Genomic DNA, 15929 nt, shown 5'->3' with positions numbered 1-15929 from the left:
TATCATAGGATGTGCCATAGAATTAGTTTCGGTTTATTGGTATACTCTTCACCTCAGGCAGATATTTCTTGCTCCTTTATTAATAACATTGCTTCATCATAATCACAATCTAACCTGTCCTAATCATGTGTTCATGTTTTCATAGACAGATTTTCGTGTCAGATTTTTATTTTTATTTTTTCATTTTCATAACAATCTTCAGATTTTTTCATTATATACATTATGGCCATGTATATAATACAAGCCCCACCCCCGATTAATCGATTAATCGTTTTTGAAACCTATCGATGATCCAAATGAGAAATTTCCCAAAATGCCCATCCCTAGTTTCCAGTTGAAATGAACACTAGTGGTAGTAAAAAAAACAACAACAACAACAACACAGACACGTCTGGTTTAGTATCGTTGTGGGGACTCTCCATAGGCTTAATGGTTATTATACAGTAAAAACCGTATATTCTATGGCCCTACACCTACAGAAAACTTTCTGCGTTTTCATGCTCTAAGCTTGTTTCCTCTTGGGGACTTCAATTTAGGTCCCCACAGTGACACTAATCCCCATGAGTTAGTGTGTATTCAGGTTTAAATCCCCACCACAATAGAAGCACACACACGCACACAATGATTACAGAGACAGATCATTAATACATAATGTTTTATTTTCGGGTGGTTCCTTTCACACCTTCCTATGTATGACTTCTCAGATGTACTAAACTTGCTCTCTAGCTCACCTGGTACAGTATTGCACTTGCAGTGTGGAGCGAAAATGATGTCCAAATTCATATTCATCTGTTTTAGAAAAATAGAACAGTTGAACACAATTGAAAGTTACCACTCACTGGATAAGCTTTTTAAATTTCATTGCATTTTCAGGGGTTAAGCTAAGGGTCACCACTTCAGGAGAGATTTTAGGAGGCATGCCAGAGTTTGAGTCTGTTTATGTCTTTAACAAAATGTAACTTCTGCTTCTGTAGTTGGACACATATTTTGTTAAATGGAAAATAGTTTCAAATATTCTTTGGACAGTTTGGGCTGTGTGTTTTTCCCCCCATTATTTTCATTAACACTGAGAAGAATGATTCCTTTGAACTCGAAGCTCAATCTAGTGAATCACACACCTGAAAATGCTCTCTCTTCAAATCACTCCCAAGATTCTAAGAGATGAGCTTTACATTAAAGATGCTGTCAATTAAGAGTTTAGCTCTGTTCAGTTTGACCCAGGAAGAAAGACTTGTAAAAATGTAAAAGTTAATCAAATTTAATGATGATATTAGTGGTGCCTAAGAAGGCATGCTATTATAGTGCTCATATCTTGTGAAAACTAAACTTAACCCTTTGAAGTCGATTAACGCATATATGCGTTTTGAGTCATTTTCTCCTGATAACCCCGAAAAGAACTTAAATTACACTCTGTTTTAATCGTACAGATAAGAGCAATACATCAATTGAATCTGTAAAGGGTCTACTGTTTTTTGGATACAGACATAATAACAAAAAACCTTTGTGCACTTATAAAATAAAGATAACAAACAAGGTGCGCTGTCTGCAGCCTTTGTGTGCGCTGATCTTCATTTACAAACACGTCATTAAAATGAACTGTAACTCCGTGAATACTCAACAAAGAGACATGAGAGAGATATTTATAGAAAGCCTGAAATTACTTTTAAACTAAACAAGTGCTGCCGAAAACAAATATTCTGAGATAAAGTTATCCATATGAAAACAACGCGATGTCTATTTTTCATGTCTCCCTTCATTATATCTAATGTGACCACGCCCCCGCGCTGAACGCGCTATTCAGATTCAAACTGAAGCGCGCGGCTTGAATACACCCACACAGAAGAAAAAGCAGAGACTGTTCTTCAAGTTTTTATTTTATTTTACTGTTTGCTTCGCAATGACAGGAATAAGACATAATTCACCCCAAAAAGTTGTGATGTGGTTGAGGATTTGAGAAATGGATTTCCTCAGAAAAAAGAATGAAGCACTTTATTCAGCAGAGATCATAAACATGAGTAAGTCTCTTTTTATGTATTTATATACTTGTACTAGTTTTCACATATGTGTAAACATTTTACTAGTTAGACTTTTTCCAAATACTTTTTCCAAACTATAATTCCTGACTAAATGTATAATCAAGTGAAACATTATGAAGTTTCAATAACAATATACAATACTATACCATTCAAAAGCTTGATGTAAATAATATAAATGTAACAAATAGAGATAACTCTAACAAATGTAAAAACAATGCAGTTCTTTCAATTTATTCCCCCTAAAAAAACCTGAAAAATATTCTCAGCTCTTTTCAACATTAATAATAATAATAATGATGATGATGATAATAAATGTTTTTTTTTTGTTTGTTTTTTTGGTAGAAAATAAGATTGTTAAAAGTATTTCAGAAGGATTGTGTGACTGGAGTAAGGATGCCAAAAAAATTGTTTGAAAGTAAGCTTTGATTGTTCCTAATAAACTGTTTAACTGCTCCCCCAAGTGGATATTAAATTATGTTGTGGGATAATTAAATATATTCTTAATAAACTACAAACATAAAATTATATAGATTTATTTTATTCTCACATTCTTTCTTGTAACTCCTCACTCAGTGGCACAACTGACTGAAAGGCTCATTATGCAGCTCATTATGCAGGGCTTTGTCTTCTCAGGTGTAAATCACAATGATATTCATGATAGTTGACGCCCTCCTTGCATATGACTTTTACCAACAAAAAGTTTCTTAGAAAATTTAAATCAATATATTGTTTTCTGTGAGTGAGTAAACAAGATGATTTTCACATAATTTAGAAAGAAAAATTCTAGGCTACAAGCTCAAGTTCTCAACAGTCCCGGGAACCAATGTTATGTATGTGTTTTATGGCCGTATTCAAGTGATTTAACATTTTTAGTTTTTCACTAACCATGCATAACATTTGTTTTTTCTCAAAAATACAATCATGTACATGAATGCATTTCACATATTATTATAGCCCAGTTTGTGCTGATTACAGTGGTATTAGACTTTACCCATTTAGATATTTATAAGAAACTGAAAAAAGCAAAAATATCAGGACTTGACAAAACTTCTCCAGGCCCCAAAAATACCCTTAGACTCCAGAGGGTTAAGCATTAAACTTGGCCACGTCTAAACAAATAAAACATATACAAATAGAAAACATACAAGCAAATGGCCCAAATCTTCTCTGTATAGGTTAGACCAAATCCAATTCAGCCATAAACTCCAGTGACTTGAAGGAAACCATTGACTTGAAGGAAACCATTCATTGGGCTGTAGCTTTTCAACACATTGAAACACACATCACGTAGAAGGATGGAGGTCACCTACACAGCCGTCAAGCTCAATCAGACTAATCTAAAAACAAACAACATTCTCTGCAGATGAGCTCAATGCCAGTTAGGATTGGGAATGTAGCCCACACACTCACGTTTGCATTTTATTTAGCTTAATTTCTGTAAACTGATTGTGAAATGGCAAGCCAGATTGTTTGCAGTCCTTGCATCAGTGATCATTTACATGATTAAATAAGCATATCACATGGAATCAAATACTCTGATCTTGTGAAATAAGTGATCAACATAAAATGAAAACATACTGTAAACTTCATAGCTCAGATCTGTTTCTGAGTACAGAAAGACGATTTATTGGAACTGTTAATATATATATATATATATATATATATATATATATATATATATATATATATATATATATATATATATATATATATATGTGTCAAACATGTTATCCATATTTATCACAATATTAATTTACCAATGCTATCCTCATCTTTGTTGCACCTTCAGAATGAATCTAAACATAACTTGTATTAAATTGCAAAAGGTGTAACAGAGTTTGTTAACTGTCAGACTGGACATTGAGTCGTTTAAAGTTTTTTAGTTTGGTTGGCACTTTCTATATTGACTAGTCTCTGAAGAAATTTTACTAAGAATATCCTTGAGTTAATAACTTCTGTGTTAATTTCAGTGCCAATAATAATTCAGAGTCAAGTCACTGAGCAACTAATTCAAAGGGAGATAAAATCTTTCTTTATTGAGTTTTTGTCATCTAAAAAAGCACTCTTAAATGTTTGTGTTGCTCATTTTAGCTTATGCTTTTATTTGCCTGGCCTGTGCAAATTTAATACAGTAGCTATTTGCCAGGTTTGCATGCAGGTCCCAGTTCTCCTCTTTGTTGAGCGTGGTAGTTAAATAGGCGATTGCTCTCTCATTGGAGATTAATCCAGTGTGTTCCCTCTAGTCCACTGTTCAAACTTACTTTCAGCCTCTGGTATAATTGCTGGGTGCATTTCCTTCCCACACTGCTGGGCTCTGTGCAATTTTCTCACTGTTTGCTTTTTCATCCGTATCTAATTTGAGAAGACACGCCTCAGCAGAAATGTGTGTGTTTGTTTGCATGGGCAAGTTTGCATGCTTGTGTGTGTTATGAGGGGATGGGACGAACTGACTTGCTTGAAGGGAAATCTTGAGGCACTGAATGTGTAGAAGTATGCAGTGCTGGTTGCAAACAAGTTAATTAACAGCATTTCTTAATTAGCATGGGCTTGAGGGCAGAGATGGGCTGTCACTTCTGGTCCTTTGGATCTCACCCTCTTACAGTCTCATTTCTCTCACTTAGAGGAGAGGAGAGGCTACTCTTCAAAAGCTATTTTTAAAGACATATCTGAATCGTTGGCAGAGCTTCACCATTTTACTGTAAGAATAGTAATTAAATGATCTTGGAACATATTTGATCCTTTAATTATGAGTACTGCACAGTGTATCTTGATAGACTTTATGTCAAGCCAACATCTAAAGCTGTATCAGTCCAGAATAATATATATATAGTTTTTTCACCTTAAATATGTTAAATTAAACCCTTGTCTTGGTCTAATTGTACAGGTACATCTCAATAAATTAGAATGTCGTGGAAAAATTTATTTCAGTTATTCAACTCAAATTGTGAAACTCGTGTATTAAATAAATTCAATGCACACAGACTGAAGTAGTTTAAGTTTTTGGTTCTTTTAATTGTGATGGTTTTGGCTCACATTTAACACAAACCCACCAATTCACAATCTCAACAATTTAGAATACTTCATAAGACCAAAAAAAAAAAAAAAAAAAAAAAAAAAAAACACATTGTTAGTGAATTGTTGGCCTTCTGGAAAGTATGTTAATTTACTGTGCATGTACTCAATACTTGGTAGGGGCTCCTTTTGCTTTAATGTCTGCCTCAATTCAGTGTGGCATTGAGGTGATCAGTTTGTGGCACTGCTGAGGTGGTATGGAAGCCCAGGTTTCTTTGACAGTGGCCTTCAGCTCATCTGCATTTTTTGGTCTCTTGTTTCTCATTTTTCTCTTGACAATACCCTATAGATTCTCTCTGGGGTTCAGGTCTGGGGAGTTTGCTGGCCAGTCAAGCCCACCAACACCATGGTCATTTAACCAACTTTTGGTGATTTTGGCAGTGTGGGCAGGTGCTAAATCCTGCTGTAAAATGAAATCAGCATCTTCAAAAAGCTGTTCAGCAGAAGGAAGTGCTCCAACATTAATTGGTAAATAGTTGAAGAAAGCATCTCCACCCTTCCTCCAGACTCTAGGTTTCCTTGGTTTCCAAATGCAATACAATACTTGCTCTCATCCGGAAATAGGGCTTTGAACCACTAGGAAACTGTCCAGTTCGTCGTCGTCTTAGCCCAGGTAAGATGCCTCTGACTGTGGTTCAGCAAATTCCTTGACACGTCTGTCTGTGGTCGCTCGTGATGCCTTGACCCTCAGTTCATTCCTTGTGAAGTTCAATCAAATTCTTGAATCAATTTTGCTTGACAATCCTCATTAGGCTGTGGATCTCTCTGTTGATTGGGCATCTTTTTCCACATTTTTTCCTTCAACTCAACTTTCTATTAGTATGCTTGGATACAGCACTCTGTGGACACCCATCTTCTTTGGCAGTGAATGTTTGTGACTTACCTTCTGGACAACTGTCAGATCAGCAGTCTTCCCCATGATTGTGTAGCCTAGTGAACCAAACTGAGAAACCATTTTGAAGGATCAGGAAACCTTTGCAGGTGTTTTGAGTTGATTAGATGATTGGCATGTCACCATAATTTAATAATGGGTTGAGATAGTGAATTGGTGTTTTTTTTTTTTTTATTAAATGTGAGCCAATCATTCCAATTAAAAGAACCAAAGACTTAGACTACTTCAGTCTGTGTGCATTGAATTTAATACACAATTTTCACAATTTGAGTTGAATTACTGAAATAAATTAACTGCACCTGTATGTCTTCCAGTTTATGGACATTTGTTTTTTGGTTGATCAAATATTTCTTGATTTATGGACCTGAGAACAGACTGGATATCTTTTTGGGACGCATACTTATTTATTTATACATATTTTATAATGCATATGGTGTATCGGTAGACATATTATACTCTAATAGTTTTGGTACGGGTCTTTTTTTTTTATTTATTTACCAAGCAAGTACAATAAATGTTTGATTGCAGATTCTGCTTACAATTCGCCACATTGTTTCTTGTTTTGAAAGCGACATCTGTGTTATCAGAGCTTCATAGGTCACTGCTTTTTCCCCTCACTGAAATTTGACCTTCATTCACAATATAGCAGGTTTTCTCAAGCAGTATGATAGGCGTGCATCAGGAATAAGAATACACTTTTAAGAATAAACATATGTATTTATTTAACTTCTTTATTCAGATCTAAACAGTCTTTAATAACTGAGAATCTTGCCATAATCTCAAATGGCATTTTCATACTTGGTGCAAAGAGACATGCCTTGTGTGATGTCAGTTGATGTTAATTGCAGTTGATTCTCACAATGTCTAGTAGAGTTTGAATATGCTTAAGCACAAAAAAAGAAATGTTGTTTAGTGAAAAAGATGTTTAGTGAATGTTTGATCCTTGGGCCAAAGTGTTGAAGACACTTATGAAGCAAACAGTAACTCAAATAGCTTTTCTTTCTTTCTTTTTTTAACCTCCCTATTCCTTTTAACATGGTGTAAATGTCAGAGGCAACACTACAGTAATCAACAGTTATTGAGAATGGCCTGATCTTCACTTCTGCCCAAGTGTTATCATCTCTTTTCTTATTCATGTTCTTCACTGTATCAAAGACACGCATAACAAAAGCATGAATGTTATGTTGGCTACTTCTGTTATGAGTTCCATCTGAGGTTGTAGTGAATTGATTAGTTTGAAATACTAGAGGTGAGGCTGAATCAATGAATGCTGTGTTGATAAAGAGATAAATAGACAGTCATAGTATTCAACAATACTATGTGCACATATGAGCAACTGCTTTGTGATGCATTGCTGAAACTACTACTTAATTATATATGATTTATATATGAAACAAATCCTACTGTTTATATTGTCATTTATTAGGCAGTACATTTTGTCACATATTGTAATGATAGATCACAAATGTTTGGGCACTGTTGGTGGAAAAATTTAAATAATGTGTAAAGGTTTTGTTGTTGATGTTGTTCTAAAAGTCTAAAAACATCCATAAAAAAAATGCCTCAGGGTTTCTGCTTGTATCATAGATAATGTAAGATCTAAAGCAATTCCCAGAATCCCAGGAGATCTGATCCAAGCTTTTACTAAGAGAACACCAACCCCATGAATCAATCCTAATATGTTGGTTTGCATGTGTGAATCAAGTCTTATTCATTCATCTCTAATTCAGCTTCTAATTTTCAAACCTTATACAGTTCAAATTCAATTCCTTGCCAGATGCATCTTGTTTTTCTCTGGTCTTTTCAGCCAGACAGACAAACCTCTTTCCCTTCCTAATGTTGTTTCAGGATCAACACCATTTCATCTCCATTCTGTCACCCCTCAAGCTGTTGAGTGTAATTGATTAACACCATCCTCACCCCACTGTGTGTTTCAGATCTGACTCTTGATCTCCCTTTCTCTGTTTGGTCTGAGTGTCTGTAGATGAATGATAATGTTTTGCCAACCCTTCTCTCAGGCTGGTGATGTACATTGAAAGAGACGTCCGAAAGGCCACGCCAGGAAAGGAGCAACAAAGCGGCAATGAATACCTGTCAAAATGCCTGACCCTCCTCATCCGTCACACCGTGCACGAACTGCCAGCCATCCTGGGTAAATCAATCACAATACACCCAAAAAATAGGGAAAAGGGGAATGCAAATAATTCACTTGAGAAGGAACAGAATGAAATGGGCAAAACGAAGCAGGGGCAATGAGAATGAACATTGAATTTGATTGGCCTCTCTTTAATTATCTTTCTGATTGAATACGTGAGTAGGCTGTCAGGTATCGACCTGTTCCTCCTTTTTCATTTGTGAATCAGTGCTGCTACACACCACTGCTCCCCCATGAAACCGGTTCAAACTGGTTCAGTTCTTCCTGCAGGTTTCGTCCCAAAACAGTGATGCACCTGCCCAAACTGATCATGACGGTTTGTTTTGTGATTGGCTGATTTTCTGATTTTGATTTTGAAACTGATCCGTTTTTGTGGGCTTTCTGTAGATGACATCCTGTCCGTGTTAGGCAGCATTGTGGGAAGGAAGCACCCCTCTCCTACGCAGTCCCGTCAGCTGAAGCAGAGCCTCCCCATGATGGCTGTGGTGCTGCATCTGCTCACCTCACAGGTGTGTGTCTGTGTCAGGTCTTGCTATATTTACCTTTTTGCTAGTTATTTTGGGTTTTCGTTTTCCACAAGGATCGAACAACCTGAAAAAAAAAGAAGAAAAAAAAAAGTGAGGTCCTTCACAAGCTATATTCTGTGAATGCGCAAGACTTTAGATTAATTAGCCACTATAGGTAAATATCTAGAAAAATAAAAATGCAATAAAAGATTAAACTAATTGTGCTATAAGCCATTGTTTATGATTATGATAATAAATTAAATTAATTTAAAAATAAATACTAGTTTATTATCTTAAGCAGTATAACAAGTTTAGGACAGCTAAAAATAACTGGAAGCGAATGACACTGGATGCCTCATACATTCAACATGCAAATAGCTGCACACAGTATTATAATCATATATGCAAACTCCAAAATATACCTTTTTGAGATTAAAATAGGTCATCTAGGAGAATCGTGAAGATCCCATGAGAAAATGGGGAGGGGGGTACTTTTTACAGTACCAATCCAATTCTGTACCCCCTCGAAATCAACGGCTTCCAAACTCTTTTGAGTGCGCTGTAGTTTCTAATTACAAAATCAAAAGTTTCTATTCACAACGTGTTTTGCAGCGTTGAGTATTGTAGCCAATCACAGGCATCTCTGTTGAAAGCAGTGGCCAATCAGAGGTGTTTCCTGCAGGTTGGTCAGAATCCGCTCTGAGCTCCTTTTTGTTTTTGCAAGTTTACGGAGTTATACATGCTCACAGATCTTCCTATTATAATGAGATAAAAAAAGAAAACATTCACAAAGTAGTCAGATATTCATTGTGCATTTAGTTTTTCATTATAACAGGAGTTTTTGCTTGAGTAAGCTCGGGTCAGTTGCGCTATAAAGGAAGCCACCTTTGCTCTGTTTCTTTACAAACTTTATTCACAATTTGAAGAAAAGTTTTGTTTGTCTAAGAGGGCCAAATGTACACATATACTGTTTCAGGAATGACAAACGCAAGTGAATCTGCTAAATTGTGCCGCAAATCATGATTGGCAGTGTTAACACTAACAATGGGTGGAATGAAACATCTGACGAACCGATGTCAAGCTGTGCATTAAGGGACGCAGAGTAACAAAACAGCAGCAGCAATTTAGCAGCTTTTACAGTTAAAGATAAAAGCACACTTTCTGATGTGTCTAAGGCAATGCTAAAAAAAAAAAATGTAGATTTTAAATTAAAATATAAAAATATAACAAAAATTCATTATTTAATTCCTACCATTAATAATTAACTTTATTTGTAGTTATCTAGTTTTGTATTTAAATAATTAACCCTACTAGCCTGTTGGTGTCTGGGCATATTTATTTATTTATTTATTTATACTTAAATGACACAAGATGTTGTGATTTCCTGCACATGCTATACTTCATAGTCATCTTTTACTAAATCCAAAAGCAAGACGTGAAAAAAAAAAAACAAAAAAAAACCTAGGGAGTGGTCATTTCATGTAATTTTCATGTTTCATTTCATTTCTTTGTTTTCGACCAGGAGAGTTTTTTTTTTTTTTTTTTAAATCATGAATGAAATGAACATTTAAAGTGACATTTTTGCAGAGTTAAATAATAATAAGGCTTTAAAATATTATGTGTTTAGAAAAATGTAAGGTTTTATTTGGGGGTTGTGTTGGAATGGGTGGGTTCCTTCTTTCACCATTTTCACCCTTGACGAGTTTGCATCCCTGTATATTAAAGATAAATTGGATATGAGTGATTCACAGTCTGTTCTGGCCAAGTACCCTCTATGTCAGATCAGAACGTCCTCCTGGAACATCCAAATACCACTTGTTCCTTCCAGGTTCAGAAATGAACAGGGGGCTTTGCAAAAATGGCACCAAAATTAAAAATAAAATAAATAAATCAAGATAAAGGGGCAAAAATTGCCCATACACAATGAATGTGTTATTTCTTTTTTATGTATTTATTAATGACTGTATGCACTTTATTGGACTTCTATTGGACTATTGAATAGTAACACCCATTAACTGTCATTATAAAGCTTGGAAGAGCCAGGCTTTTCCAAGCTTTATGTTATATATAATAATATTTTATTTATATATCTCCGATTGGATTCATCTGAAAAAAGAAAGTCACATACACCTAGGATGGCTTGAGAGTTAGTAAATAATGGGTTCAGTTTAATTTTTTGTGAACTATCCCTTTAAAAGCTTTATATGTTCATCAGTACGGATGATGAAATAAAACAGAAAATAATTATTTTAAGTAGATGTGCAACTTAAAATACTGTGCATTGTAATGTACATTTACAGTAGTTTTGAATTTAAAGTAGTCATATTGAATTTAAGTTAAATAAATATTAAATGCGCTGTTTATGACAAATATAAAAAATGCCAGAAAAATGCCAAAAGATGTTTTTGGTTTACTCCAATATTGCACTGTCATAAGTAGGCACTTCATTTTAACAAGTAATTACTTTGCAACCATTAAAAAAACAGCTGTGGGGATCGGTACCGTGGTGGGCAAGTGGCGTAAGCGGTGTTACGGCTAGCCTAGTTCTATATAAAATCAATGTGTGGCATACTACAGTGGATAGTAAAGTGTCCAATTGCCTATAGTAGTAGATTCTCTGGACTGCGATTGCATGCTGTTTTAAGAAAACTGTGAATTCAGTCACACATATTGTTTTTCGCCTAGTATATATTAGAGAAGAATGCATATTCATCATTGTCATAAGTACACAAATGGTCAAAAACATGAGGTTATTTTTGGAAGTGTAGAGAGGTATTGTGATAGATGTTTGAAAAGAGTACATTTGTAAATCATTACTTGTCTTTTAAACTAACTACAAAATAAACTTTCCAGACTCTCATCCACCTCTCACTTTATTAAATGTCTTCATCTGAACAGAAAATAAAGAAAGGATGTGCCATACCTGCCTGTCATGCACCAAGTGTAATCACTGTCTGTGTCAGAATGAAATTATCTATTAAAGAGCTTTCCGGTTCAGCTTCAGCGTACACACACACGCACCCACACACAGGCACACACAGATTATTACCAGTTGCCAAACAGTGCAAAATTGGATTTACTTGTGACACACTCAGTCACACCAAAATTAATATGAAGGCATCTGGTGTTCTCAGAGAAAGATGTTTGTCAGAGCGCAGAGTTGATGAGTCTCTCTGCTGATTTAATATACTTTTACATTTGCCATGGAGACTCAGTAGCAGATTGAGTCATCTCATTTGAAGGGGTCTGAGCTGATAGAGCTGTCAGTCTGATAGTTCCACTGTCATTAACTCATCTAAGGAGGATACACTGAGGTCCATTAACACAGAGCTGCAGTGGGTGGCTTAGAGTGGTATTAGGCAGTTCTTTTGATTTTGTGTCTGTCTGTTTTAATGGTCCTCACAGTGAGTTGTGTTGGTATAGGTTCTGAGGTTCCAGTCTCAGAAAGCACATCCACAGATCACCCACAGACATTCACTGGCCGCCTGATGCATTTTGCACTTAAATATGGCAAATATTTTTCCAAATGCCTGATCTTAATGGCTGATGAAATTGCTTGGAGATGGTTTCTCCAGTGATTGCTTCTGAAGAAGAAAGACTCACTCACTGGATTTATCGGTCTTAATTATTATTTGCCTTTAAAAATAAACTGTGGCTAGGGATGCACAATATTATCAAACTGATACCGGAATCGGCCAATAATGGTTTTAAATGTAAATATCGGCATCAGCCCGATATGAAAAATTATGAAGATATGTATTTGCCAATAAGAGGAATGCATTAACAAACATATGCTTAGGGTGTGCTAGTGATTAGATCACGTCAGCAGTGTTTTGCCTGAATGAGGATTAGATTCACTGGATCGCTGCATTTAATCTGTGAAAACACGTAATGAATGATACATTAGGTATGTGTAAACAGTAATAGCACGTGCGGAAGCGGCAGCCTTTCCTGGGTCCTAATGCTCGTTTGGTGAGAAGTTTTAATGTGTAGGGAGCGCTGTTGGCCTACTTCTAATTTAAAGTAAAATAGCCTAAACAAATAACATTTAGACCATGTTTTGATATATAGTTTATTTATAGTTATTTTCAAAGCTTCAATTTAGTGTCAAAAAACCTTCATAATTGTTTATTTAATTCTAACAAATAAGTTCTTGTTAAAAAAACTAACCAAACGTAAAAATATTTTGCTTATAATTTCTTCACATGAGAAACTTTGTTGTTTCTAAACAAAAGGAAATATATCAGTATTGATATCGACCAAAATAAGTCGAAACATTTTGGCATATTGGATATCGGCAAAAATCTAATTTCATGCATCCCTAAATGTGGCTGGTCTTTTTCTTGTGATCTAAGAAAGATAATGTTAAATATGGTTAATTTCGTTACAGATCTGAGTTTTGAGCTCAGTAAGTTTTTTTTTTTTTTTTTGAAAGCAATTATTACTTTCATTTAGCAAAGACATGTTAAATTGATGGCAGTGTTTACCATACATTGATTTTTTATTTGTGGTGGCGTGCCACAATATCAAAACTGACTGCCACAAATAGATTTTCCAAAAGGCTTTGAGTTTGTTGAATAAACATGAGCACTGCACTTTTCAAAGTCGAAACCCGTTGCGGGTGATTTTATATCAATGCATTTCTGAAGGAATCCGACTGTTTCAGAAAATTGTGGATGTCATTTCCATTTCATCTCGCATGTAATTTCTGATAAAGCAGTGCTTGTGAGCTGAGTTTGTGTACAGTGGTGTGAGCTGCTTTGTGTACAGCGGTTAGTGGGGAAACCTCTATCTCTCCTGCTCTACAAGCACCTCCTGCTGGCAGAAAATGAATTTGCATATATATGCCACCACAAATGGAGTACAAGTCTGTGGGAAACACTGGATGGATTGTTTATTTTTATAGATTTTTTTTCACTTTCTATTTATCAGAGAATCCTGAATAGGATCTTGAAAAACATGTATCACAGTTTCCCCAGTTGTATTGAGCAGCACAGCTGTTTTCAACAGATGATAAGAAGAAATGTTCTTGAGCAGTAAATCAGCATATTATAATGATTTCTGAAGGGTCATTTGAGGGTGGCTGATTTGAAGACGCTGAAATATGAGATGGACAGTGTTGGGAAAAGTAGCTTTTAAAATGAATCCATTACAATATTGTGTTACTTCCTAAAAAAAGTAACTAATTACATTACTTAGCTACTTTTTATTGAAAGTAATGTGTTGCGTTACTTTTGCGTTACTTTTTTTAAATCTGGGCTTGCTTGTTTGCTTTTAATAGAAAAAGTTATATTTTTGTCAAATGTAAAAGCCCTTTCACAACAAAAGCCTCAGGCTGAAGGAAATGTCAATTCACATCTGTACAGTAGAACACAGAAGTTCAACACTCTTCAGCAATAAAAACAAAAGAAGAAATGTTAGTTTATCTTATATAATTTTTGCTTATTAGTATGGTTGAATTGGATCATCAAAGGTCAGAAGCAAATTTCTTTATAAAATGGGATTAAATACATAAGATATTTGTGTTATTTAACTTATTTAATTTTTGCAGCTTTGAGTCACATCTTAATCATATCTAAGTCAAAACGAAATCTTATTTTTATTTTTGTGAGTGCGTCAGTTGAATTAATGCATGTTCACATTTATTCCTAAAGTAACATCTTACTCCCGATTTCTCTCAACAAGGGGACAGGAGATCTTTCAAGCTATAAATGGGAAAAAAAAAGTAACTGCCGTTACTACTTTTTCGAAAAAGTAACTCAGATATTTTCTAAATTAAATAAATTTAAATAAATTAAAAAGTAATGTTACTTTACTAGTTACTTGAAAAAGTTATTTGATTACTAAGGCCTGGTTCACACGGGACGATTTTAAAATTGTTGGCCGATTTTCCAAACCTGAGAGACCCCACACACGGCGATAAAAAAAATCACGGGTCTAACAGTTTTGGTCATTCAGTTTGTGGTGTGCAGCCACACGGCAATATCAACACACATCACACACGAACCGATTTGACTCCCGAGCATTCCCAGGTAAGACGGGAAATCTCGCAAAATCCCTCGAGATCAAACGTGACTTCAGAGTAAACAATCATGGCGGACGAAGAGGATGCAGTGGCCATAGTTTGTGCTTTGTTTTTAACAGAAAAAAACATAAGAAAAACAAGAAAAGGCGATGGTCAAAGAGGTGGACACAACGCGAGCATGGACTATACTTGCTACATCATGATATGGATATAAGTTGTTGTTTTCTCTCATAGAAATGTTGTTACGTACTACACAGATTAATTACCGTTGAAATAAAGGTTCATGTATTCATTTCCATGTACTCTGGTGGACTGCAGTTGTGGATGTAGTTATGCCCATCGACTTATTTGTATTCGTTTTATTTGTTATATTATATACGCCGGCTGTTTTGTACTTCCTCACCGCCTCGTCACCTCGCTTTCTGATTGGCTACACGCCACAGTCCACAGGCTGCGTGATTGTTTGTCCTCGGGGGACACCACACACGAGAAGAAATCGGGCCAAATAAATCCAACATGTTGGATATCTCCGATTTGAGATCGGAGCGGTCCCGACATTCTTCCGAGCAGAGGAGAGCAGTCTTAACACACCACACATGGCAGGAATATTTGATCAGATTATTTTACGATAATCGGAGCATCCTAAGATTGTCGGAAGGGGTGAATCGGGGCTAAAATCGGCCTAATTATCCTGCCGTGTGAACCAGCCTTAACTCGCATTACTTGTAATGTGTTACCCCCAACACTGGAGATGGATATATGAAAGGTTTGATTTTTTTCTTTTCTTTTTTCACTGAATAATGCAGATATTTACATTTGTGTTATTCCACATTTGTGATGGCTTTACTGACATTTGAAATGTTATTTTAAATGTCCAAACTTTAGTCAGTCCACCCCTTCCTGCCTAAGTGGGCGGTTCTTGGCTAGAATCAGCTGCAGTGTGGGCTAGACTTCATGCCTGTAGTCAGAAGTCTAGCTACACCAGTACAGTGTGTGTGTGTGTGTTCTGTTATTAAGAAAAATGCTGTAGGGCATAGCTGGTTGTCTTCCCAGTAGCAGGTTGGTCTGCATCTTTGAGACTTCACTAGCCTCTTATGCCCTTGAGCCTCGTGTGCGTGATCTCTTCAGCTGCTGTGTGGTTCTGTGAGGCTTCGTGCTCTTGTAATGTGAGAGCATGCCTCTGTGTTTGTGCATCCATACATACATTCATGTGATGATCTTTCTCTGTTGTCTCATCTGTCTC

General features: G+C 35.8%; 1 protein-coding gene across 3 annotated transcripts in view; it reads left to right on the top strand.

Annotated features, from left to right (window-relative positions):
- Nucleotides 1-15929, top strand: part of ulk4 (unc-51 like kinase 4) — a 220656-nt gene that overhangs the window by 70797 nt on the left and 133930 nt on the right. For all 3 annotated transcript variants that reach the window (XM_052618919.1, XM_052618920.1, XM_052618918.1), the window contains exons 23-24: nucleotides 8019-8152; nucleotides 8543-8664. In XM_052618919.1, coding sequence (XP_052474879.1) covers nucleotides 8019-8152; nucleotides 8543-8664 — 256 coding nt within the window. The remainder of the gene's footprint in view (nucleotides 1-8018; nucleotides 8153-8542; nucleotides 8665-15929) is intronic.

The sequence above is a fragment of the Carassius gibelio genome, chromosome A16 (genome assembly GCF_023724105.1).
Source record: "Carassius gibelio isolate Cgi1373 ecotype wild population from Czech Republic chromosome A16, carGib1.2-hapl.c, whole genome shotgun sequence".
Classification (NCBI taxonomy): Eukaryota; Metazoa; Chordata; class Actinopteri; order Cypriniformes; family Cyprinidae; genus Carassius; species Carassius gibelio.
Note: the sequence above shows the minus strand (reverse complement) of the source record. Positions and strands in the feature narration are given on the sequence as shown.